The following is a 25318-nucleotide window of genomic DNA, read 5'->3' as shown; positions in this document are numbered from 1 at the left end:
TTCATCCTGTCACTGCCTGGAGAGGCTTCTGGGAGCAAGCAGGAGCTGTGTGAAACCCTCACTGACACTGGAACAGTGAGGACAGGGGCACAGGGCCAGGAGGACATGGGCACGAGGTCTCTCTTGTGCACATAGTCATGGTCTGAAGCACATAGACAGAGTCTGTCTGAAACACCTGGACACAGGGGCTGAAGGGCACAGACACTCTGTCTCTCTCAGCAACACAGACAGGAGGTCTAAAGACATGGACACAGGGGCTGAAGGACATGGACACAGGGTCTTAGTCAAACACACAGACACAGGGTCTGAAGGATAAGGACATAGGGTCTTAAGCCCATGGACACAAGGTCTGAAGCACACAGAGACAGGGTCTGAAGCTCATGGACACAAGGTCTGAAGCTCATGGACACAGGGTCTGAAGCTCATGGACACAAGGTCTGAAGCTCATGGACACAAGGTCTGAAGCTCATGGACACAAGGTCTGAAGCTCATGAACACAAGGTCTGAAGCACACAGAGACAGGGTCTGAAGCTCATGGACGCAGGGTCTGAAGCTCATGGACACAGGGTCTGAAGCTCATGGACACAAGGTCTGAAGCACACAGACACAGGGTCTGAAGCCCATGGACACAAGGTCTGAAGCCCATGGACACAGGGTCTGAAGCTCATGGACACAGGGTCTGAAGCTCATGGACACAGGGTCTGAAGCTCATGGACACAAGGTCTGAAACACACAGACACAGGGTCTGAAGCTCATGGACACAAGGTCTGAAGCCCATGGACACAGGGTCTGAAGCTCATGGACACAAGGTCTGCAGCACACAGACACAGGGTCTGAAGCTCATGGACACAAGGTCTGCAGCACACAGACACAGGGTCTGAAGCTCATGGACACAGGGTCTGAAGCTCATGGACACAAGGTCTGAAACACACAGACACAGGGTCTGAAGCTCATGAACACAAGGTCTGAAGCTCATGGACACAAGGTCTGAAGCCCATGGACACAGGGTCTGAAGCTCATGGACACAAGGTCTGCAGCACACAGACACAGGGTCTGAAGCAGACATACACCTGGTCTGAAGGCCATGGCCACAAGGTGTGAAGGCCATGGCCACATGGTCTGAAGCACACAGACACCTGGTACAGCCCTGTCACTTCAACCATAGAAGGCTGTAAATAGAGATCCTGCAAATTAATTTTTAGGGGACCCTGTTTATTTTTGAACCAAAGTAAAGTGAAGACACAGCCCAGCAGCACCCATGGGAGCCTCCTGTCTTCAGATTCTTCCCCTTTGCTCCTGGACAGCATCTCAGTAAGTAGTGCTTTCTTTTCTTGGATGTGCTCTTGTTGCACCAACACAGAAGTGGCACTGCACTGGTGCTGTGCCAGTGCAGTGTGGCTTTGAAAGCTCTGCAGTATTGACTCTGCTAATTAGTGATGACAGCCTGAACTTCATTAAGCCTAAATCACCTGCAAAGTCTGCTTTCAAAGCAGTCTGCTGGGAAACAGGCCTGATGGGCCCAGTGCTGTGTAAAGCAAATGGCTTCATACACAGAGTATGAATGCAGTCAGGGAGGGATTTGGAATCACAGAATGTGATCTTGTGATTCCAAATCCCTCCCTGCCTGCCTGCATCCCTACTCTGATTCTGTGATTCCAAATCCCTCCCTGCCTGCCTGCATCCCTACTCTGATTCTGTGATTCCAAATCCCTCCCTGCCTGCCTGCATCCATACTCTGATTCTATGATTCCAAATCCCTCCCTGCCTGCATCCATACTCTGATTCTGTGATTCCAAATCCCTCCCTGCCTGCATCCATACTCTGATTCTGTGATTCCAAATCCCTCCCTGCATCCATACTCTGATTCTGTGATTCCAAATCCCTCCCTGCCTGTACCCATACTCTGATTCTGTGATTCCAAATCCCTCCCTGCCTGCATCCATACTCTGATTCTGTGATTCCAAATCCCTCCCAGTCTGACTGCATCCATACTCTGATTCTGTCATTCCAAATCCCTCCCTGCCTGCATCCATACTCTGATTCTGTGATTCCAAATCCCTCCCTGCCTGCCTGCATCCCTACTCTGATTCTGTGATTCCAAATCCCTCCCTGACTGGCTGCATCCCTACTCTGATTCTGAGATTCCAAATCCCTCCCTGACCTGCTGCATCCATACTCTGATTCTGTGATTCCAAATCCCTCCCTGCCTGCCTGCATCCCTACTCTGATTCTGTGATTCCAAATCCCTCCCTGCCTGCATCCATACTCTGATTCTGTGATTCCAAATCCCTCCCTGTCTGCCTGCATCCATACTCTGTGTATTGATCCCGTGGACCTCTGTATAATCACAGTGAAACATCTGACTTCTTTCTACAGAGAAGGAAATTCCCAGGAAGGAGCCAGTAAGGATCACAATGAATCCCATTGGAAAGGAAGCAAACAATTGAATAAAAAGGCTTGTGTGAACCAAGGTGAGCCAAAAAGTCTCTTTTTGCTGCCTTTCTGTGTAAAGCAGGAACAGATGATGTGAAATGAGCCCAGCTGCAGCAAGGTCTCAGATAATCTTGCTGCACTCCTCTTGCTGGAGAGGAGAGGATGAACGTAGCAAGGGTTCAGGAAGAGGGTGGAAAAGAGGTGAACTCCTGAGAAGAGGCTGCTAGTCATCACAGTCAGAGGTGGATGGCAGCAGCAGCAGCCAGCACTCTACATTTTCACATCACAACCCAGTGGCAAACTTAGGAGTTGATTAAAGCACTTCTGTGGCTTATTTTTCCCTCCTGTTCTGTTTCTGAAGAGTACAAGACTTCAGCATTGCCTGCTCTGCTCAAACCTGCCCAGGATACCACTTGGAGGGTGCAGTGTCTTTGCATCCAGTCTTTTCTTCTCAGTCCTATTCAGTCTTTACAGCCCAATCAAGAACCTTTTATGTCAGGGAGGACAAAGATAATAAGTCACAGGATATCTGGGGTTGGAAGAACCTCTGCAGGTCTTCCAGTCCAGCCCCTGCCAGAGCAGGAGCAGAGAATCCAGCACAGGTGGCACAGGAACACATCCAGTCAGGACTGGAAAGGCTCCAGAGGAGGAGACTCCACAACCTCTCTGGGCAGCCTGTGCCAGGGCTCTGGGACCCTCACAGCCAAGAAGTTCTTCCCCATGCTGAGCTGCAACCTCCTGTGCTGCAGTTTCCCTCCCTTGCCCTTGTCCTGTGGCAGGGCACAGGTGAGCAGAGGCTGTCCCTGTGCCTCCCTTCCTGCCCCCCAGCCCTCAGCTACCTACAGACATTGCTCATATCCCCTCTCAGCCTCTCCTCTGCAGACTCTCAGCCCCAGGGCTCTCAGCCTCTCCTCCTCAGGCAGTGCTGCAGTCCCTGCGGCATCCTTGAAGCCCTCCTTTGGACTCTTCCCAGCAGATCCCTGTCCCTCCTTACCTAGGGAGCCCACAACTTCTTCGTAACATCCCATCGGAATCTACCCACTTCTAATTTTGCTCCATTCCCCCCACTCCTGTCACTATCTGACACCCTCAAAAGTACCTCCACAGCTTTCCTGTAGCTCCCATCAGATACTGGAAGGCCACAACAAAGTGTCCCTGAAGCCTTCTCCTCTCCAGCCTGCACAACCCCAACTCTCAGCCTGTCTCCATAGCAGAGGTGGTTGCTCCAGCTACATTTTCCATGGCTTTATGAGTATTTTTGTTTTCTTTCCTATCTGCTGCACCAAATTAGGCATTGATCCATAGGGAAATAGGAAGTTTTGTTTGGGGGTGGTTATTTCTTTGGTATTGAGTTGCTTACTGAATTGTGAGCTACATATTTGATGGATACAGGCAAATTTTTCATCAGAGCCACTGACTGTCAGGCTGCTGAGGCAACTGAAGCAGTCACAACTTCCCCTCTCTCTGCCTGCCCACTCTTGCCTCCACCTCACTTGATCTCAGCATTCCAGGCAACTCTTTCACCTTTTTTCTTGTGAATTTCTGCCACACATTGGCCTCACAGAGCCATCTGTGGCATGGCAGATCAAGAACAGCTTGCAGCATTCACCAGGCCTGTGCCACACCTGGCAGAGCTGCTCTGCACACTGCTTGTCAGGCACAGGGAGGTAGCATTGGTGCAGTGATAACAGTAAGCTTAGAATGGGTTGGCTTGAAAAGGAACCTAAAGCTCATTCAGTTCCAACCCCCTGGCATGGGCAGGGACACCTCCCACCAGCACAGGGTGCTCAAGGCCTCATCCACCCTGGCCTTGAACACCTCAGGGAAGGGACATCCAGAACCTCCCTGAGCAACCTGTGCCAGTGTCTCTCCAGCCTCACTCTAAAACTTTTCTTCCTCATCTCCACTCTCAATCTCCCCTCTCCCAGCTTAAAGTCATTGTCTCATCCTGGCACTCCCAGCTCTTGTCAGAAGTTCCTCCTCAGCTTTCTTATAGCTCCTTTAGGTGGTAAGGTAACAGTGATTGATAGCAGGATCACAAGATGCTGGAAGGCACCTCTGGAAGTCTTTGAGTCCAGCTCCTGTGCCATTGGTAACATCACAGAGTTCTTTGTCCTCCTGCAGTCCCTTGGTCACATTGGAGATCAGTTTGTGTCTGTGGTGCCATTTCAGTGAAGCTACTTGAAGGCACTGCTGAGAGTGCTCACCAAGTCCCTTCTGCAGAGAAGCTGCTTGAAGGCACTGCTAAGAGTGCTCACCAAGTCCCTTCTGCAGTGAAGCTGCTTGAAGGCACTGCTAAGAGTGCTCACCAAGTCCCTTCTGCAGAGAAGCTGCTTGAAGGCACTGCTAAGAGTGCTCACCAAGTCCCTTCTGCAGTGAAGCTGCTTGAAGGCACTGCTAAGAGTGCTCACCAAGTCCCTTCTGCAGAGAAGCTGCTTGAAGGCACTGCTAAGAGTGCTCACCAAGTCCCTTCTGCAGAGAAGCTGCTTGAAGGCACTGCTAAGAGTGCTCACCAAGTCCCTTCTGCAGAGAAGCTGCTTGAAGGCACTGCTAAGAGTGCTCACCAAGTCCCTTCTGCAGAGAAGCTGCTTGAAGGCACTGCTAAGAGTGCTCACCAAGTCCCTTCTGCAGTGAAGCTGCTTGAAGGCACTGCTAAGAGTGCTCACCAAGTCCCTTCTGCAGAGAAGCTGCTTGAAGGCACTGCTAAGAGTGCTCACCAAGTCCTTAAGCTTTGCTCTGTCTCTCAGTGTAGTAGTTCATGAACAAAATGGAACTTGCATTTCTTTTAAGATGTGCTTTCTCCCTTTCTCAATAGCAGAGCTGCTTCCCACATCTCCTGGGCTGCAAGCAAGTCAAGAAGCAATATCAGCAGTGCTTCAGAAGATGGAGAAGCTCTTCTTGAGCAGAGCACAGCTTGGAGGTGAATGGAGGAGCACAGACAAACCACACTCCTCTGTTTGAAGAGGTCTGAAGAGACAAGAGCCAAGGCATAGCTTAGAGGAGCCTTAAAGCTTCTCTGAGGTGTGCTTGGAAAACAATTGTCTCTGCGGTCATCTCTACAGCCTCTTCCAACTGTCTCTACAGGGCTCCTTTCAGCGTGTTTGAAGCATGTTTGGTGCACACCCTCTGTTCTGTACTGCCCTGGGCATGCTTTTGTCACAACCAATCATCTGCCTCCTGCTCATGCTCTAATAAATGCTCAGACTGTCACCTTCTCGTGGCTTCGTCATTGCCTGCGCCAGCTGCGGGCCACAGATGGCTCAGCACAGTGCTGCAGTCCAGCAAGGTGCAAACCAGTAAGGCAGACAGCAGAGACTCACAGGAGCCTTTCTGTTGTTAATTAGGTGTGCAGCATTATTGAGTGAGTTTTGTGGTTAATTAGGTGTGCAATATATTGGGTGTAGTCCTGTGGTTAATTAGGTGTGCAACATTATTGGGTGTAGTCCTGTGGTTAATTAGGTGTGCAACATTATTGGGTGTAGTCCTGTGGTTAATTAGGTGTGCAACATTATTGGGTGTAGTCCTGTGGTTAATTAGGTGTGCAGCATTATTGGGTGTAGTCCTGTGGTTAATTAGGTGTGCAACATTATTGGGTGTAGTCCTGTGGTTAATTAGGTGTGCAACATTATTGGGTGTAGTCCTGTGGTTAATTAGGTGTGCAGCATTATTGGGTGTAGTCCTGTGGTTAATTAGGTGTGCAACATTATTGGGTGTAGTCCTGTGGTTAATTAGGTGTGCAGCATTATTGGGTGTAGTCCTGTGGTTAATTAGGTGTGCAACATTATTGGGTGTAGTCCTGTGGTTAATTAGGTGTGCAACATTATTGGGTGTAGTCCTGTGGTTAATTAGGTGTGCAACATTATTGGGTGTAGTCCTGTTGTTAATTAGGTGTGCAACATTATTGGGTGTAGTCCTGTGGTTAATTAGGTGTGCAACATTATTGGGTGTAGTCCTGTGGTTAATTAGGTGTAGTTCTGTTGTCACTTAAGCGTACAACATGTGTAGTCCTGTTGTTAATTAGGTGTGCAACAGTATTGGGTGTAATTCTGTTGTTAATTAGGTGTGCAATATTATTTGGTGTGGTGGTGGTGTTAATTAGGTGTGTAACATTGTGTGCAATTCTGTTGTTAATTAGGTGTGCAATATTATTGGGTGTTGTACGCCTAATTAACAACAGGACTACACCCAATGATGTACACCCAATTAATAAGAGGACTACATTATTGGGTGTAGTGCTGTTGTTAATTAGGTGTACAACATTATTGGGTGTAGTTTTGTTGTTAACTAGGTGTATAACACTGTGTGCAATTCTGTTGTTAATTGGGTGTACAATATTATTGGGTGTTGTACACCTAATTAACAACAGGACTACACCCAATAATGTTGTGCACCCAATTAATAAGAGGACTACATTACTGGGTGTAGTGCTGTTGTTAATTAGGAGTGCAACATTATTGGGTGTAGTCCTATTGTTAATTAGGTGTGCAACATAATTGGTTGTAATTCTGTTGTTAATTAGGAGTGCAACATGATTGGGTGTAGTCCTGTGGTTAATTAGGAGTGCAACATTATTGGGTGTAGTCCTGTGGTTAGTTAGGTGTAAAACATTATTTAGTGTAGTCCTGTGGTTAATTAAGTGTGCAACATAATTGGTTGTAATTCTGTTGTTAATTAGGTGTGCAACATCATTGGGTGTAGTCCTGTGGTTAATTAGGTGTAGTTCTGTTGTCAGGTAGGTGTACAACATTGTTGGGTGTAGTCCTGTGGTTAATTAGGTGTACAACAATATTGGGTGCATTTCTGTTGTTAATTAGGTGCACAACATAATTGGGTGTAATTCTGCTGTTAATTAGGTGTGTAACATTGTGTGCCATTCTGTTGTTGATTGGGTGTACAATATTATTGGGTGTTGTACGCCTAATTAACAACTGGACTACACCCAATAATGTTGCACACCCAATTAACAACAGGACTACATTATTGGGTGCATACCTGTTGTTAATTAGGTGTACAAAATAATTGGGTTTTGTTGTTAATTAGGTGTATAACACTGTGTGCAATTCTGTTGTTAATTGGGTGTACAACATTGTTGGGTGTAATTCTATTGTTAATTAGGTGTAGTCCTGTTGTTAATTAGATGTACTATATTCTTGGGTGGGATCCTATTGTCAATTAGGTGTGCAACATAATTGGTTGTAATTCTGTTGTTAATTAGGTGTAGTTGTGTTGTCAATTAGGTGTGCAACATCATTGGGTGTAGTCCTGATGTTAATTAGGTGCACAACATTATTGGGTGCAGCTCTGTTGTTAATGAGGTGTACAACATTGTTGGGTGCAGCTCTGTTGTTAATTAGGTGCACAACATTGTTGGGTGCAGTCCTGTTGTTAATGAGGTGCACAACATAATTGGGTGCAGTTCTGTTGTTAATGAGGTGCACAACATTATTGGGTGCAGTTCTGTTGTTAATTAGGTGCACAACATTAGTGGGTGCAGTTCTGGTGTTAATTAGGTGCACAACATTATTTGGTGCAGTCCTGTTGTTAATGAGGTGCACAACATAATTGGGTGCACTTCTGTTGTTAATGAGGTGCACAACATTATTGGGTGCAGTTCTGTTAATTAGGTGTACAACATTATTGGGTGCAGTTCTGTTGTTAATTAGGTGCACAACATAATTGGGTGCATTTCTGTTGTTAATGAGGTGCACAACATAATTGGGTGCAGTTGTGTTGTTAATTAGGTGTGCAACATTGTTCTGGTGGCTTTGAAGTTCTGTCCTTCCTCCACGAGGTGCTCTACAGAGTCTACTCACACTCCTTGCAATTCAGTACAGCTACCATGCTCAGGGGTAAATGCTGATGGCAACAGCACAGCATTGCTCTGGTGGTGTCCCTGTGACCCGTTACAGGCATCTGAATGAGTGGATTTGCTGCCCAGCAGCAGTGGGGGCTCTGTTGTGCAATGAGTTACTCAGCCAAATACACTTTGATCTGGATTTTCATCATTCGAGTGAGTGAAACCCTGCAAGAAGGCTTGAGGCAGCAGTTTCCCAAAGGGAAGCACTTCCTCTGGATGTCTGTTACTTGATTTATTAACAGCCTTTTTTTCCAGCTGAAGGTGAAATGAGTGATGGAGCACATTGAGGATAAGGAAGTGATTGGTTTCCTATACTGGGTATGGGTGAGGCTGCACCCCCAATACTGGGTCTGGGACATGGAGGGGTTGGAGCAGGTCCAGAGAAAGGCAACCAAGCTGGTGAGCCCTGGAGGACAGGGCTGGGGAGGAGCAGCTGAGGGAGCTGGAGGTGTTCAGTGTGGAGAAGAGGAGGCTGAGAGCTCATTGCTCTCTACAGCTCCCTGAGAGGAGGTTGGAGTCAGGCTGCTGTTGACCTCATGTCCTGTTGCTAGTTACTTGGGAAAAGAGGTGATGGCTTCAAGCTGTGCCAGGGGAGGCTTAGGTTGGATATTAGAAGAGTTTGTTTGCTGCAAGAGTGGCCAGGGCTGGGAACAGGCTGCCCAGGGAGGTGGTGGAGTCTCCATCTCTGGAAGTGTTCAGAAAATGAGTCGATGTGGCACTGTGGGACATGGTGTAGTGGTTGTGGAGGTGGTGGGCAAAAGGTTGGACTTGATGGTCTTAGAAATCTTTATCAACCCTAACCATTCTAGGACCAGAAGGAGAATCACACAACAATGAGTTGCTCTGTGGCTGCAGTGTTCTTTGTGTCACTACAATGAACCCATCTGTTCCTGCAGGGACAGGTGCTGTGGTATGAATGGCCTGAGAGGGCTTCACCAGAGAGCTGGGTTTGATGTGTGGTTGTATTGCAGTTTATCTTGTGGGACTGCAGCAGCTAACAGGAGGTTTGCTCTGAACACAGGGTTAGATCCCACTAAGAAAACTGACCTACCCAAAGGACAAATGGGCTGCCCAGGGAGGTGTTGGAGTCACTGTCCCTGGAGGTGTTCAAGCAAAGCCTGCATGAGGCACTTATTGCCATGGTCTAGATGACTGGATAGGGCTGGGGGATAGGTTGGACTGGATGATCTTGCAGGTCTCTTCCAACCTGGTTGATTCTGTGATTCTATGACTCTCCCAGTTGTGTGTGTGGTGGTTTTGGGGTGTGCACAGGGAGCACAGAGCTGTTAAAGAGTAGAAGCTAAGCAGTGTGCTCACCTGGATTGGCAGCATGAGAATGGATGATGCTTTTCTGCTGTCCTAGGTGAGTCCCCAGTTGCAGCTTTTGCTGGTGATGACATTGGTTGGGTAAGGAAAACACTTCACAGAATCACAGAATGTCAGGGGCTGGAAGTGACCTTGAAAGATCATCTAAGTCTAACCCCTCCTGCCAGAGCAGCATCAGCTATAGCAGCTCACACAGGGTGCCCCCTGCCAGAGCAGCATCAGCTATAGCAGCTCACACAGGGTGCCCTCTGCCAGAGCAGCATCAACTGTAGCAGCTCACACAGGATGCCCCCTGCCAGAGCAGCATCAGCTATAGCAGCTCACACAGGGTGCCCCCTGCCAGAGCAGCATCAGCTATAGCAGCTCACACAGGGTGCCCTCTGCCAGAGCAGCGTCAGCTATAGCAGCTCACACAGGGTGCCCCCTGCCAGAGCAGCATCAGCTATAGCAGCTCACACAGGGTGCCCCCTGCCAGAGCAGCGTCAGCTATAGCAGCTCACACAGGGTGCCCCCTGCCAGAGCAGCGTCAGCTATAGCAGCTCACACAGGGTGCCCCCTGCCAGAGCAGCGTCAGCTATAGCAGCTCACACAGGGTGCCCCCTGCCAGAGCAGCATCAGCTATAGCAGCTCACACAGGGTGCCCTCTGCCAGAGCAGCATCAGCTATAGCAGCTCACACAGGGTGCCCCCTGCCAGAGCGGCGTCAGCTATAGCAGCTCACACAGGGTGCCCTCTGCCAGAGCGGCGTCAGCTATAGCAGCTCACACAGGGTGCCCCCTGCCAGAGCAGCGTCAGCTATAGCAGCTCACACAGGGTGCCCCCTGCCAGAGCAGCGTCAGCTATAGCAGCTCACACAGGGTGCCCTCTGCCAGAGCAGCGTCAGCTATAGCAGCTCACACAGGGTGCCCTCTGCCAGAGCAGCGTCAGCTATAGCAGCTCACACAGGGTGCCCCCTGCCAGAGCAGCGTCAGCTATAGCAGCTCACACAGGGTGCCCTCTGCCAGAGCAGCGTCACCTATGGCAGCTCACACAGGGTGTCCCCTGCCAGAGCAGCATCAGCTATAGCAGCTCACACAGGGTGCCCCCTGCCAGAGCAGCATCAGCTATAGCAGCTCACACAGGGTGCCCCCTGCCAGAGCAGCATCAGCTATAGCAGCTCACACAGGGTGCCCCCTGCCAGAGCGGCATCAGCTATAGCAGCTCACACAGGGTGCCCCCTGCCAGAGCAGCATCAGCTATAGCAGCTCACACAGGGTGCCCTCTGCCAGAGCAGCATCAGCTATAGCAGCTCACACAGGGTGCCCCCTGCCAGAGCAGCATCAGCTATAGCAGCTCACACAGGGTGCACCCTCTCTGGAGCTGTTCAGGACCAAGTTGTGTGTATTTGGGGCAAGGGCAGAGGTTGCCTGAGCCACCAGTTTCAGACTCAGCAGAAGGACAGTTCCACAAGGCAAATGTCACCTCACAGGCCACACAGCCTGTGAAAGTGACAACGAAGCCGAGGGCAGCTGAGCTCCAGCAGCGCCTTCACAGCTGAGTTCATTCTGTTTCTCTGTGTTTTAGCACAGAAGTTTGAACTCTTTTGCTCAATCAAGCAACTTGCAAAGCTGCAGCTGGTTTGCCAGGGGCATCCTCTCTCTGGTGGGCTTCACAGAGCCACAGAAGGGCTGGGCTGGAAGGGACCTCCAAAGCTCATCCAGTCCCAACCGCCTCTGCTGTCACCAGGGACATCCTCAACGAGATCAGGTTGCCCACAGCCCTGTCCAGCCTCACTTCGGCTATCCCCAGGGCTGGGTCCTCAACCACCTCTCTGGGCAAGCTGTGGCTCAGCCACTGCCTGCAGTTAAGTTAGCTTTGAGTAGCCTCCTGGTCATAAAAGGGGAGATTTAGGCTGGAGGTGAGGAGAAAGTTCTTCCCTGAGAGAGTCATTGGACACTGGAATGGGCTGCCCGGGGAGGTGGTGGAGTCGCCGTCCCTGGAGCTGTTCAAGGCAGGACTGGACGTGGCACTTGGTGCCATGGTCTGGCCTTGAGCTCTGTGCTAAAGGGTTGGACCTGATGATCTGTGAGGTCTCTTCCAACCCTGATGATACTGTGACACTGTGATACTTTGGCTGGCATAGAACAACTGGATTGGGATGTTTGCTTGCAGTCCAGTTCTGTATTTTAACATGGTCATGGAGGTGTTGAGTAAAAGGTTGGACCTGATGATCTTGGAGGTCTTTTCCCACCCTGAGGATTGTATGACTCTGGGAACACCTTGTGTATTCAGATGCTTATGACCTCCAACTCGAAGGTTTAGGCAGTTTAAGCACCTTGGTGTGGTACAGAGGACTGGTGGGGCAGTGATGGCTTCAGGTGTCTCTAGGTGCTGGCAGGGGCACCCTGCTGTGAGGACTTGCAGCCCCCTGAACGTAAGCTTGGTGTCTTTAATGGCTAACAGAGGAGCAAGAAATACTTCAGATGTGGAGGTAGCTCTGCATGAATCCTGCTGCAGCTGCTGTGCCGAGGAGAGCTCAGCCCTGTCCTCAAAGCTGCTCCTCCTTCCCTCTGAGGGAGGTGGTGGAGATGGTGCAGGGCAGCCATGGAGCTGCCACTGGCAGCTGTTTTCTCCAGTGCCTGGCTGGAAGTGCCTCGCTTTGTGCCTCGCCAGAACCTGCCTGACTTGCTCTGTGCCTCGCCGGAGCGAGCAGAGGAGCCAGGTGAAGGCAGAACTGGGAGCTGAGGCATTTTATTGACATGGGGAGACTCACATCTTTCACTCTTGGTTGTGTCTTCATCCCTCACACAGCATTGCCTGTGTCACCTCCATGTCAAGGTGCCCTCACGGAGTAGGACATCCAGGGACCACATTAGATCAAGGAAATGAGAGTCCCAAATCCATGGGCCTGAAGAGGAGTGTGTGGCTGTAACGTAGAGCTGAAGGTACCCCTACTTTGCATTCCTCCCAGCTTCTGGACCACACAGGGCTCCTCAGCCCTTTCTCAGCCCTTTCTCTTCCTGTCAGGTTCCTGTCCCTTCTTCTTCCTCTTTCTCCCTCCTGCCATTGGCATCCAACCCAAGCTTTCCCTGTGTGACTCTGCTTCCTGCAGGATGGTGCTACCTCTGCTCACCTCCTCCCACAGACAGTGCCAGGAGTCCAGAAAAGTTAAAGCACATTGAGGAGCTTCTGCTAGGGGAGATGGGGCTGGCCCAGGTAGTTGTTGTGTTACAATGGGTAGTAGACCTGGCCTTAGTCCTTCCTCCTGCCTTCCCAGGTGCCTTACAGACCTCCCTTGGGATTTGGAGGTCCAGGTCAGATTAGAGCATGGCACCAGAGGACCTGGAAGGGAAGCAAAGCTCCCTTTCCACCACGTACCCTTGGCGAGCAGCAGACTGGCAGTGCTGTCACCTCTCCTAGCAGGGCTCAGAGGAGGCAGTGGTGTCAGAGTAGCCTATTGGCCATGTTCTGTAAACTCTCTACAGAAGAGATGCAGTCAGCATCCCTTGCATGACAGGCAAGGATGAGTGCTCATGGTTATGGGCAGCCACAGGCTAGGAGCTTCCTGCCCATTCTGGGCCAGTAACTCTAAAAGCTGTTGAGATTTTCAGGCCAAACCATCTCCAGGAGCTGACCCTGGCACTGTAACCTGCTGGGCAGTAGCATAGCAAAGCATTTGCTTCTTGCTTTCTGAGTAAGGGGGCTTGGGACTCCATCAGGCTGAGGCTGTGCACTAACCTGCCTGTGCCTTCCTTCCACAGGCAATGATCTCTTTCTGGTTGCAGTCCATGAGCTGGGACATGCGCTGGGGCTGGAACACTCCAATGATCCCAGTGCTATCATGGCTCCTTTCTACCAGTACATGGAAACACACAACTTCAAACTGCCCCAGGATGACCTCCAAGGGATTCAGAAAATCTATGGTGAGCAACACTCTCCACTCTGTGCACTGAGCTCAAGTCTAGTGAGCAGTTCACAGCCTCAGGCAGGTGGTCCCCAGAGTTGGGGCTCTGCAGCCTGGAGAAGAGAAGGCTTGGAGGAGACCTTGGAGTGGCCTTCCAGGACCTGAAGGGGACTACAGGAAGGCTGGGGAGGGACTATTGACAAGGTCTGGTAATGGAATGGGTTTGAAGTGGCAGAGGAGAGATTGAATGTGGATGTTAGGAAGAAGTTGTTTGCAGTGAGGGTGGTGAGAGACTGGCACAGGTTGAAGGTGGTGAGACACTGACACAGGGTGAGGGTGGTGAGACACTGGCACAGGTTGCCCAGGGAGGTTGTGGAGCACAGAAGCACCCAATGTGATCTTTGATCACATTGGGTGCTTCTGTGCTCCACAACCTCCCTGGAGGTGTTCAGGACCAGGTTGAATGAGGCCTTGAGTGACCTGTTCTAGTGGAAGGTGTCCCTGCCTATGGGCAGGGGGTTTTTGGCACTGGCTGAGCTTTGAGGTCCCTTCCAACCTAAACGACTCTATAATGCTTGCAGCTGCTGGACTGCATTTTCTGCCCTGTGGGGAACCAAATATCAGGCACCTGTTCCAGTGACAGTATCTTTGGATAACCAAACCTCTGTGATGCAGTTGCTGCTCCTTCCCTCACTGTCCCCCCAGTATCAGGGAGTGCTAGAAAGGGAAAAATGAGCCATGGCTGTACTCAAGGATTGTCCACTGGGACCAGCCAGTGCAAACAGTGGGGAAGAATGCAGAGAGCATGGATCATCAAGGGAAGGTAAACTGCAGTTTTGCACTCTTGCTCCCATTTTGTTGTCTCCAGGTAGGAAAAATAAAACCTGCTTAGGGGACTCTCTACTACTATGTATCTCCTGAAGAAACAGGCTCAAGGGACAGAATGAGGGGACACAGTCTCAAGCTGGGCCAGGGGAGGTTCAGGCTGGATGTTAGGAGGAAGTTGCTGGCAGAGAGAGTGATTGGCATTGGAGTGGGCTGCCCAGGGAGGTGGTGGAGTGGCCGTGGCTGGAGGTGTTGCAGCCAAGCCTGGCTGGGGCACTTAGTGCCATGGTCTGGTTGGTTGGGCAGGGCTGGGTGCTAGGTTGGGCTGGCTGAGCTTGGAGCTCTCTTCCAACCTGCCTGATTCTGTGATTCTATGAAAGAGAGAAATGAGGCTGAGGGATGAAAGGATGACAGAAGAAACCAAGGGGCTGCTGGTGCAGTGCTTTGAGGTGGCATCAGGGATGCCAGGGTGTGAGGACAGGAACTTTCAGAGAAAGGAGACCCTGGGAGGGGAGGGAAATTCATGCTTTAGGAGCCAGAGTCAAGGGGAGGCTGAGGTAGAGGATGCTGATTTGCATCACTGATCTATCAGTGAATTATAAATGACTGCTAACAGACTTTATGCCAAGACCTGTAAGGCTTTGCAGCAGTAGAGCTCACTTTTGAGAGCTCTGAGCTGTGTTTTGCAGAGCTCAACTTTGAGAGCTCTGAGCTGTGTTTTGCAGAGCTCAACTTTGAGATGCCTGAGCTGTGTTTGCAGAGCTCACCTTTGAGAGCTCTGAGCTGTGTTTGCAGAGCTCACCTTGGAGAGGCCTGAGCTGTGTTTTGCAGAGCTCAACTTTGAGATGCCTGAGCTGTGTTTGCAGAGCTCACCTTTGAGAGCTCTGAGCTGTGTTTGCAGAGCTCAACTTTGAGATGCCTGAGCTGTGTTTGCAGAGCTCACCTTTGAGATGCCTGAGCTGTGTTTGCAGAGCTCACCTTTGAGAGGTCTGAGCTGTGTTTTGCAGAGCTCAACTTTGAGATGCCTGAGCTGTGTTTTGCAAAGCTCAACTTTGAGAGGCCTGAGCTGTGTTTGCAGAGCTCACCTTTGAGATGCCTGAGCTGTGTTTGCAGAGCTCACCTTTGAGAGGCCTGAGCTGTGTTTGCAGAGCTCACCTTTGAGAGGCCTGAGCTGTGTTTGCAGAGCTCACCTTTGAGAGGTCTGAGCTGTGTTTTGCAGAGCTCACCTTTGAGATGCCTGAGCTGTGTTTGCAGAGCTCACCTTTGAGATGCCTGAGCTGTGTTTGCAGAGCTCACCTTTGAGATGCCTGAGCTGTGTTTGCAGAGCTCACCTTTGAGATGCCTGAGCTGTGTTTGCAGAGCTCACCTTTGAGATGCCTGAGCTGTGTTTGCAGAGCTCACCTTTGAGATGCCTGAGCTGTGTTTGCAGAGCTCACCTTTGAGATGCCTGAGCTGTGTTTGCAGAGCTCACCTTTGAGATGCCTGAGCTGTGTTTGCAGAGCTCACCTTTGAGATGCCTGAGCTGTGTTTGCAGAGCTCACCTTTGAGAGGTCTGAGTCAAGTGTTTTGAACCTAATTTTTGATTTTTTACTTTCTTTTCTTTCCTTTCCTTTTTTTTTTGTGACTGGAATGAGATTGATTTGTTCTGATGTAGATGCCTAAAGAAGAGAGGTCTCCTTTTGGACTTATTTGAAATGACTTCTGCCTGGGCAATGGGGGAAAACCCCAGGCATTGGTAAAGTGTAGTCCATCCTCAGTGCAAGGCAGAGGGTTGAAATCAGATGGGTTGAGGTACACCCAAGGGGAACTGACTCTTCCCACCAGTGCAGCTGAAGAGCTCTCCTAATTGCTCATTCCCAGGATGAAGTTGCATGGCAGTTGTCCTGTGCTGTAATCTAACTCCAGATCCTTTAACACAGTGTGTGTTCATGTGACATATGTTCAGGATCACAGAGACTCTGGATGCTTCCCAAATGCAGTGCTGGGATAGTAAGTATTAAACATCCATTAGCTAATAAACCTAAGCTGTGAAGGCCTCTGAAATGTCATTGTGGTGTTTCTGGTTTGAAATGGTTGTTTAGTTCCTGCAAACTCGGACCAAATCAGAGAGGAAACCAAATCATCTTGATTTCTGGCTGACAGTGGAAGTGCAATCAGGACCAAGTGAGTGGTTTCTCTGTTTTCAGGTAGCTTTTTGGAAGGGGAGCAAATCAGGAACTGGCAGCCATGGTGTTAGGTACAAGTTCTGCATCATGAGGATGCTGGAACAAGTTGCCCAGGGAGGTGGTTGAGGTCCCAGCCCTGGAGATACTCAAGCTGAGGCTGGACAGGGCTCTGGGCAGCCTGATCTAGTGGAAGATGTTCCTGCTGACTGCAGAGGGGGTTGGACTGGATGCCCTTTGGAGATTCCTTCCAATCCAGACTGTTCTATGATTCTGTGACTGTGAGCTCTGCACTCCCACAGCACAGCTGGAGGTGGGTTCCACTTCCCAGGGCTGATCTGAAGTGGGGCTCCTGGGCCCATGGCTGTAGGTGGATGTCCTGAGTGATGCTAGTCAGGGCCATTAAGACCTCTAAGTGTCTGCAAGGCCCTAACAATTTGTGAGAGCAGTTCCCAGCATCTTGCAGCCAGCTGTGCCAGAGCAGGGAGCTCACTGCTGTGCTGCCTGCAGCGTGGCAGCAGCACCACCACTTACCTTTAGCCACCCACTGTGTTCAGATTCTGCACATGCAAGGTAATATGCTTCCAGTTGTAACTCCACTGGAAAAAAAAGCAGGATGAATAAATTACTACCTTGTGCTGGTAGCCATCAGCAGTCAGTTTGTTTGCTGCTGTGAATCACACAAAGCTCTTCTCTAAGGCCTTTCAACTGCAGTGGCTTGGGGATGGTCTTGGTGGAGGAGGAATGGCTTCTGCAATAGCAGCTTTGATTCTCCAGGTAGAGGTTTTGGCTCTTAGCACATATTTACAGTCCAAATACTAAAGTTTAGGTTAAAACCAGTTTTTTTACCCTTGCTGTTCCCAAAGAGAAGATGGGAAATGAAGATTCTGTTTGTCCCTAGAGCCAGAGCTGGGAGGACAGAGCCTTTCACCTCAGCTTCTAACAACTGAGAAGGGACTGCTGAAATATGCTCACTGGAGCTCTAGCAGGAGCATTCAGCTAGTGTGTTTTTGTTTCCACGGTGCCAACCTGCTTTGTTGTGCCTTCCATCTGCCAGAGCACCTGTCCAAACCCCAAACCCTGCCATCCTCAGCGGTGCAGCATCACCTGCTTGCTGCGCCTTGCTTAGCAGCCTGCTGTGCAAAAGCAGTCAGGGAGCCAGAGGCATTGCCTTGCCTGCAGCATCCTTTTAAAAGGATAAATTCAGTCAGAACTCCCAAATGCTGATTGCACTGAAGCTGCTAGAACAAAGAACAGAAGCTGCACCCCAGCTAGAGGCCCTTTTTTGTCCTCTTTGGAGGGAGATGCGTTCTGGATGTGTTTTGATGTTGTGTCTGTGTTTATCCATCAGAAAAGAAGAGGTTTGCTCATCTGCCCTTGATATCTTTCTGCTGGATTTGTTTCCAAACTCACCTAAAGAGGCAGCAGATGATGTGAACTCTTGTGTGTGCTTCGTGTGGGTCGGTGGAAGGTCAATGTTTGAAGTGGTGTTTCCACAAGGGCTAACGCTGGAGAGGCCAGCAGCAGCTCCCCCTGCGCCACGGAGCAGCCTCTACAAGTCAGCAGCACTTCCACCTTCTGCTACGTGCTGCTTGGAGCATCTTCCTTGAGCAGATACCTGTTCTTGACATGTCTGTGTCAGAGGGCTGTCTACCACTGGTCTTGTGTGCCCATGCCACAAGTGAAATGCCCAGGAGGGCATTAAAGTGGCAGCAAGTCTGTGCTGTAGGGCCCCTGGGTAGCCTGTTGACTGCCTCTTAATTTTGCTAGTGTTGGAGTCAGGGCTGCATGCAGCTGGGGAGAGGAGACAGCCATGGCCTCCTCATATGGCCTGGTCATCTTTCAGCACTGCTTCTCCTGTGCTTCAAATCAGTAGGCTGTGAAGCAGCCTCTCATGTTAGGAGTGACTCCTGACACTGCCTGGGCAGCAGAGGGCTTGAAAAGCTCATGTCCACACAGAGGCTTGGAGCTGGGAAACCAGGCCATTGCCTTCCAGGCTCTTCCAAAGCCTTGAGGCCACCAAGGACAGGTCTCCTAATCACTCAGAACCCAAATCATTCAGCCTGGAGACAACCTCAGGGGTCTGGGCTGCCCCAGATCTCACTGAGGACGTCTCAAGCTCACACATCTTTTCTGCATTTCAGTCAGTGTGGAGGCTCATGAGGGCTGAGGTCCAAGATGGTCATGAAACCATGGCCAAGACAGCAGCACCAGCTCTGCCAGCCAGGAACAGGGCATCAGCAGGGCACAATGGCCATGGGCACCTTCTGCCAGCCTCATTACTTCTCTGCAGCAAGCAGGGGTTTCACCTTTTCCCAAGGGCAGCCTCAGAGCAACCTCACATCCTTGTGGCCTGCAGGTGTGAGGTGGTTTGTGATGAAACAGCAGAGACCTGGTGCAGAACACTCCACGTGGTGACACTGTGCTGTGAAAGGGACCATCAGAGCAAGCTTCACTGCATTGCAGGGCCTGGAAACTTTGGGCACAGGAACTGTTCCCTGGTAGTGTCCTCTCGAAGGCGGGGAGAGGATAAGAGAATGGAATGACACATCCACACCAGCCCGAAGCTGCACACCCTGGGTGTGAGAGGAGGGATCAGCTGCCTTCTGCTGAAGGGGAAGCTCAGGAGAGCTCCATCTCTCTTGGAGAGGCTCTCAGCTGGTGGAGAACACTGCTTTGTGTTACAGCGGGGCAGGAAACACTTCTCTCATCCTAGAGAGCTTTCTGAGTAGGAGAAAAATGTTCTGGTTTGCAGTGGAGCAGTTGTCAGCATTCTTAAAGGGGACCTGGGCTGCAGGCACTGCAGCTGCAGTGTCTTGCTGAACCCCAAACTCTCATCATTTGCCTGCCTAAGCCTGGCAATTTTAGATCTGCTTTTGTTGCACTCAAAGCAGAGGAGGCAGCTGCAGGGTGAGTTGCCTCAATGCAGAGCCCAGGAGGGCATTCCCTTTGGCTTGGAGCAAGGATTTCAACCGTGGACTCTCTGTTTGCCAGGTGAATGCTCTGTCATCTGGGTGGCAGTTGGTGGTTGGTCGTTGTGCAAGAAGGGCTCAAGAAACACTTCTCACCACTCCCATCATGATCGTGAGGGCCTCAGCTGCCCAGCCACGGGGTGCACTGGGTGCCAGGGCTTGTTCTGCAGACTGTTAGGGCACTGGGGCAGGGACACCCAAACTGACTGAAAGAGCTGATCACTGCTGAAGCCTAACCCCAGAAGCACAGAGTCCTCTGTGGACACGTTTACCAAGTGAGCAAGGGAAATGAGTCTTTCCTGAGCTCTGAGCTGTTGTGGATTGACTGCCTCTCGTCCCTGAGGCAGCTTGTCAGCAGCTGGCAGGCAGCCTGCAGAGCAGCCAGGTGGGTTTCTCTCCCTCTCTCTCTCTGGCCCATGTGGATCATAGGTTTCGATTTGAAACCTGGACAGCTGGTTCAGTCCCACAGAGATGTGCAGGCAGCCCAGCTTCTTACACCCAAACCCCTCCTGGGTGGTATCCAGAAGTGCAAGCACATGCCTCAAGTCCAGATGGAAGTGAATAGTTAAGAGAAGTTAGGAAGATAAAGAGAAGCCTTAGTTAGCAGGCAGATCATTCTCTCCCCTGATCCAAACCTAAGAGCATCCTCTGCACTGGCGCTGCTGAGCGATGGATGCTGAGCCTCCAGGCGGTTGAGGGAACACTCTGTCAATAGCCAGGAGGACAGCACAGTTCTCTTTTGTCCTCAACTATCGACACAGTGGCTCCTAAATGCCTCCTCTCTCTGTGTTATCTTCACAGGTCACCTTGGTATTCAGATGGTCTGCGACAGAGGAAGCATGAAGGGAGGAGGCTAAGTGCCAGTGGCGGAAGTCACACTCTGAAGGTGATCTGCTGTGACATTCTTTGCCTTGGTTGTGATAGAGAGGAAGAAAATCTTCTTCTCCACACAGTGTCTGTATAGTGCCAGCGAGTTGCTTCCCTGCAGAACTTAGTTTTCAGCTCCAGGAGGTTTCTTACCTGCTTCCCGTGTGGAAGTGGCTGCAGGTTCCACCCGGGGGTGGGTTTGGCTCTGGTCTGGGCTCACACACAGCACCTCGGTGGCTGGGTTCAGGGCTGCTGGCAGAGCCATGCAATAGCCTCTCTCATCTTTTCCCTCGGTGAGATTTGCTCTGACTGATTTTCTGGAGTCACCTGGCAGCACAGTGGCAGAGGCTGTGATCTGTGCCCAGCACTGCCTGGTTGGTTGTGTCAGTGCTGGCTGTAATCAGGTCTTGTAACAAGCACTGAGGTGCCAGCATCTCTTGAGCAGCAGTTTGTTCACAGGGTCAGCTCTCAGCTCTGCTTCTGGGCAGCCTGTGCTATGCTGCCTCTGACAATCTCTTTTGGAGAAACACTACCCTGATGAATTCTGGAAGTAGGAATGGTTGGCAAACTCTCCAGGGTCTGTTCATTCTGCTTTCGTGTAGGATGGTGCTCTGAAGTGGCTCAGGTCTGAAGAGGTAGCATCTTTCTTTCAGCAGTGGACAGGCTGTGCTTCTGCTTTCCACCCCCCTAACTGGAGACCAAGTCCTGCCTGCCTAGCACGTGGACCCCAGGATTTTTGTCTTGTCCCTGTGCCCCTCTGCTCTTTGCATGTGCACAGCTGTAGTTACCTTCCACCTTTAGCTGCAAGTCCACTCTCACTCAGTGACAAAGAGAAGGCAGCAGTTAAAAATCACCACAAGAGGAGACAGGGCTGAAATCAGGAGGGGTGGGAAGGTCAAGGAGTGTCAAAACAAGAAGTGAAAGGTGGAAGTTAAAATCCATGGCTGGCAGGGAAAGACAGGAAGAGAAATACTTCAACTGAAATGCCAAAGTCTGCATCCAAATCGATTTCAGCATCACCTGCAGAAGGTGCTGGAAGCCCTCTCAGGGGTGGGTGCCTCCTTCACAGCAAGATGCAGTTCCAGTGTGGGTGCTGCCAGCAGTGAGTACAGCTTCCTGTGCTGCTTCTGACCAGTTCCAGTGTGGGTGCTGCCAGCAGTGAGTACAGCTTCCTGTGCTGCTTCTGACTTGCAATGTCTTTCTGATGCCCTAGCAGAGGTTTCAGTGAGCTCAGGGCTCTGCTTCCCCTGAATCACTGCTGCTCTGCACCCTCCTGACTGCAGCCTGTGCCTCTGCTTACTGCAGTCTGCTTCAGTGGCACCCTAGGGCTAAGGAAAACCTCTGTGTTGGTCCCCTGGCTCACAGCTGTTCTTTCAACCTTCCTCTTCTCCACAGAAGACTTTGGGCACTTAAGCTAAATGTGAGAGTTGAACATGTCCTGCACCTGCTCTGTGAGTGGCCCTTGCCTGTGTGTGTCTGTGTGTGGAATTAGTGTCTTGTCCTTGTCTGATGGCTCCTGGTCATCTCTATCAGACTCTACTCTCACTCTCCCCTGGGTAGGGAGTCTGTGTCTTGTTATTTCTGGAAATCCAGAACTACAGCTGGTTTGAGTAGCTCTGTCTCTGCTGTGTCTGAGAAGCAGAACCACTCTGAGGTGGCAGTCACCGCTGTGCACACTGTCCTGCATGCATGCAGTGTGAGAGAGTGGTGGTGAATGGTGCCACAGCCAGTTGGCAGCTGGCACTGGCAGTGTCCCCCAAAGATCAGTGCTGGGCACAGTCCTATTCAGTGTCTGTATTGATGATCTGGACGAGGGGATTGAGTCCAGCATCAGTGAGTGTGCAGATGACACCAAGCTAGGAGCAGTGTGGAGCTGTTAGAGGGCCAGAGAGCCCTGCAGAGGGACCTGGCCAGGCTGGATGGGTGGGCAGAGGCCAATGGGATGAGACTGAACAAGGCCAAGTGCAGGGTTCTGCACTTTAGCCACAACAACCCCAAGCAACACTCCAGGCTGGGGCCAGAGTGGCTGAGAGCAGCCAGGCAGAGAGGGAGCTGGGGGTGGTGGGAGAGAGGAGCTGGAGATGAGACAGCAGTGCCCAGGTGAGCAGCAGAGCCAATGGCATCCTGGGCTGGCTCAGGAGCAGTGTGGGCAGCAGGACAAGGGAGGTTCTTGTGCCACTGTGCTCAGCACTGCTCAGGCCACTCCTGGAGTGCTGTGTCCAGTTCTGGGCTCCTCAGTTCAAGAGAGATGTTGAGGTGCTGGAAGGTGTTTGGAGAAGGGCAGCAAGGCTGGGGAGGGGCCTGGAGCACAGCCCTGTGAGGAGAGGCTGAGGGAGCTGGGGGGGTGCAGCCTGCAGCAGAGGAGGCTCAGGGCAGAGCTCATTGCTGTCCGCAGCTGCCTGCAGGGAGGCTGTAGCCAGGTGGGGTTGGGCTCTGCTGCCAGGCAGCCAGCAACAGGAGAAGGGGACAGAGGCTCAAGCTGTGCCAGGGCAGGTCTAGGCTGGATGTTGTTAGGAAGTTGCTGGCAGAGAGAGTGATTGGCATTGGAATGGGCTGCCCAGGGAGGTGGTGGAGTGGCCGTGGCTGGAGGTGTTGCAGCCAAGCCTGGCTGGGGCACTTAGTGCCATGGTCTGGTTGGTTGGGCAGGGCTGGGTGCTAGGTTGGGCTGGCTGAGCTTGGAGCTCTCTTCCAACCTGCCTGATTCTGTGACTCTATGACTGCATCCTTCACAGTGACTCCCTGGGTCCCTGCCAGACCATCCCCCTGGCAGCAGCTGTGCTCTCTGCAGCGCAGCTTGCTACAGCTCTCGCCCTGTTAGGAGGCAGCAGCAGCAGCTGCCTCTCTCTCCTTTAGCTGCATTCACTTTCACTACTACTACTGCTAGTTTACTTTAGGTTGCTGGCAGGACTTGGGTTGTTTTCTTCCCTTCCTCAATAGCTTCTCCTGCTGTGTTGCCCCATACCATGAGGCCATCTTGTCAATGCGTTGCAGGTGTCCTGGAGCTTCACCTGTCCCAGTACAGTGTGGATTGGTCCATGGCAAGTGGTGGGGCTGTCTTGCCACCCCTGGGGCCCCCTTTTGCCATGGGGAGGAGAACCAGAAGGAAAAAGATGTGAGGTGAGATAAGAGTTTCATAACTAAACTAACCCAAACCAACTAAACCAAACCAATCTAAACTAAATCAAACCAATCTAACCCAAAATCAACTGACCCAAACCAACTAAACTAAATCAAACCAATCTAAACTAATCCAAACTAATCCAACTCAAACTAATCTAATCTACACCAGACCAATCTAAACTAAATCAAAATGAACCAATTTAAACTAACCCAACTGAAACTAATGTACACTAAATCAAGCCAAACTAAACTAACCCAAACCAAACTAAACCAAGCAAAACTAATCTAACATAAACCAAACCAAACTTAACCAAACAAATCTGAACTAACCCAAACCAAACTAAACTAACCCAAACCAAACTAAACCAAACAAATCTGAACCCAAACCAAACTAATCTCAACTAAACTAAACCAATCTAAACTAAATCAAACTGAACCAATCTAAACTAACCCAACCCAAACTAAACTAACCCAATCCAAACTAAACTAAATCAAACGGAACCAATCTAAACTAACCCAAACTAAACTAAATCAAACTGAACCAATCTAAACTAAATCAAACTGAACCAATCTAAACTAACCCAACCCAAACTAAACTAACCCAAACCGAACCAATCTAAACTAAGCCAACCCAAACTAAACTAAATCAAACTGAACCAATCTAAACTAACCCAAACTAAACTAATCTAAACTAAGCCAACCCAATCTAAACTAACCCAAACTGAACCAATCTAAACTAACCCAAACTGAACCAATCTAAACTAAGCCAACCCAAACTAAACTAAATCAAACTGAACCAATCTAAACTAACTCGAACTGAACCAATCTAAACTAAGCCAACCCAAACTAAACTAAATCAAACTAAACCAATCTAAACTAACTCAAACTGAACTAATCTAAACTAAGCCAACCCAAACTAAACTAAATCAAACTGAACCAATCTAAACTAACCCAAACTGAACCAATCTAAACTAAGCCAACCCAAACTAAACTAAATCAAACTGAACCAATCTAAACTAACCCAAACTGAACTAAACTAAATCAAACTGAACCAATCTAAACTAACCCAAACTGAACCAATCTAAACTAAGCCAACCCAAACTAAACTAAATCAAACTGAACCAATCTAAACTAACCCAAACTAAACTAATCTAAACTAAGCCAACCCAAACTAAACTAAATCAAACTGAACCAATCTAAACTAACCCAAACTGAACTAAACTAAATCAAACTGAACCAATCTAAACTAACCCAAACTGAACCAATCTAAACTAAGCCAACCCAAACTAAACTAAATCAAACTTAACCAATCTAAACTAACCCAAACTGAACCAATCTAAACTAAGCCAACCCAAACTAAACTAACCCAAACTGAACCAATCTAAACTAAGCCAACCCCAACTAAACTAACCCTAACTGAACCAATCTAAACTAACCCAAACTGATCCAATCTAAACTAACCCAAACTGAACCAATCTAAACTAACCCAAACTAATCTAAACTAAGCCAACCCAAACAAAACTAATCTGAACTAACCCAACCCAAACCAAGCTAAACCAAGCAAAACTAAACTAAGCCAAGCAAAACTAATCTAAACTAACCCAGACTAAACTGAAGCAGACCAAACTGAGCTGCAGCCTAGCGGCAGCAGTCATCCCACAGCATTGCACTACTCAGCTGTGTACCAGGAAGAGCCTCGCTCTGTCCTGGCTGGAACCAGCACGTAAAGGAGCTGCTCTCTGCTCCCCGCCTCCAGTTGCATTCTTTTCTCTCCCTGACCTCTTCTTTCTGCTGTGGCTCTCTTTGGTTTCTTTCGTCTCCCTGGGGTGGCTCTGGTTGGTCTGAGGTTGGGTGTTTTGGTGGGTTTGGTCTTT

The 25318-nt window shown here is 50.1% G+C and overlaps 1 protein-coding gene across 3 annotated transcripts in view; it reads left to right on the top strand.

Moving 5' to 3' along the window:
• The window catches only part of MMP24 (matrix metallopeptidase 24), a 55263-nt gene that overhangs the window by 21906 nt on the left and 8039 nt on the right, over positions 1 to 25318 (top strand). For 2 of the 3 annotated variants that reach the window (XM_064167341.1, XM_064167343.1), the window contains one exon: positions 13356 to 13517. The exons of the other annotated variant lie outside the window; for it this stretch is intronic. In XM_064167341.1, coding sequence (XP_064023411.1) covers positions 13356 to 13517 — 162 coding nt within the window. The remainder of the gene's footprint in view (positions 1 to 13355; positions 13518 to 25318) is intronic. 3 annotated transcript variants of the gene reach the window in all.

Source organism: Pogoniulus pusillus, chromosome 29, assembly GCF_015220805.1.
Source record: "Pogoniulus pusillus isolate bPogPus1 chromosome 29, bPogPus1.pri, whole genome shotgun sequence".
Taxonomy (NCBI): domain Eukaryota; kingdom Metazoa; phylum Chordata; class Aves; order Piciformes; family Lybiidae; genus Pogoniulus; species Pogoniulus pusillus.
This window is presented reverse-complemented; position numbering and strand designations above follow the sequence as displayed.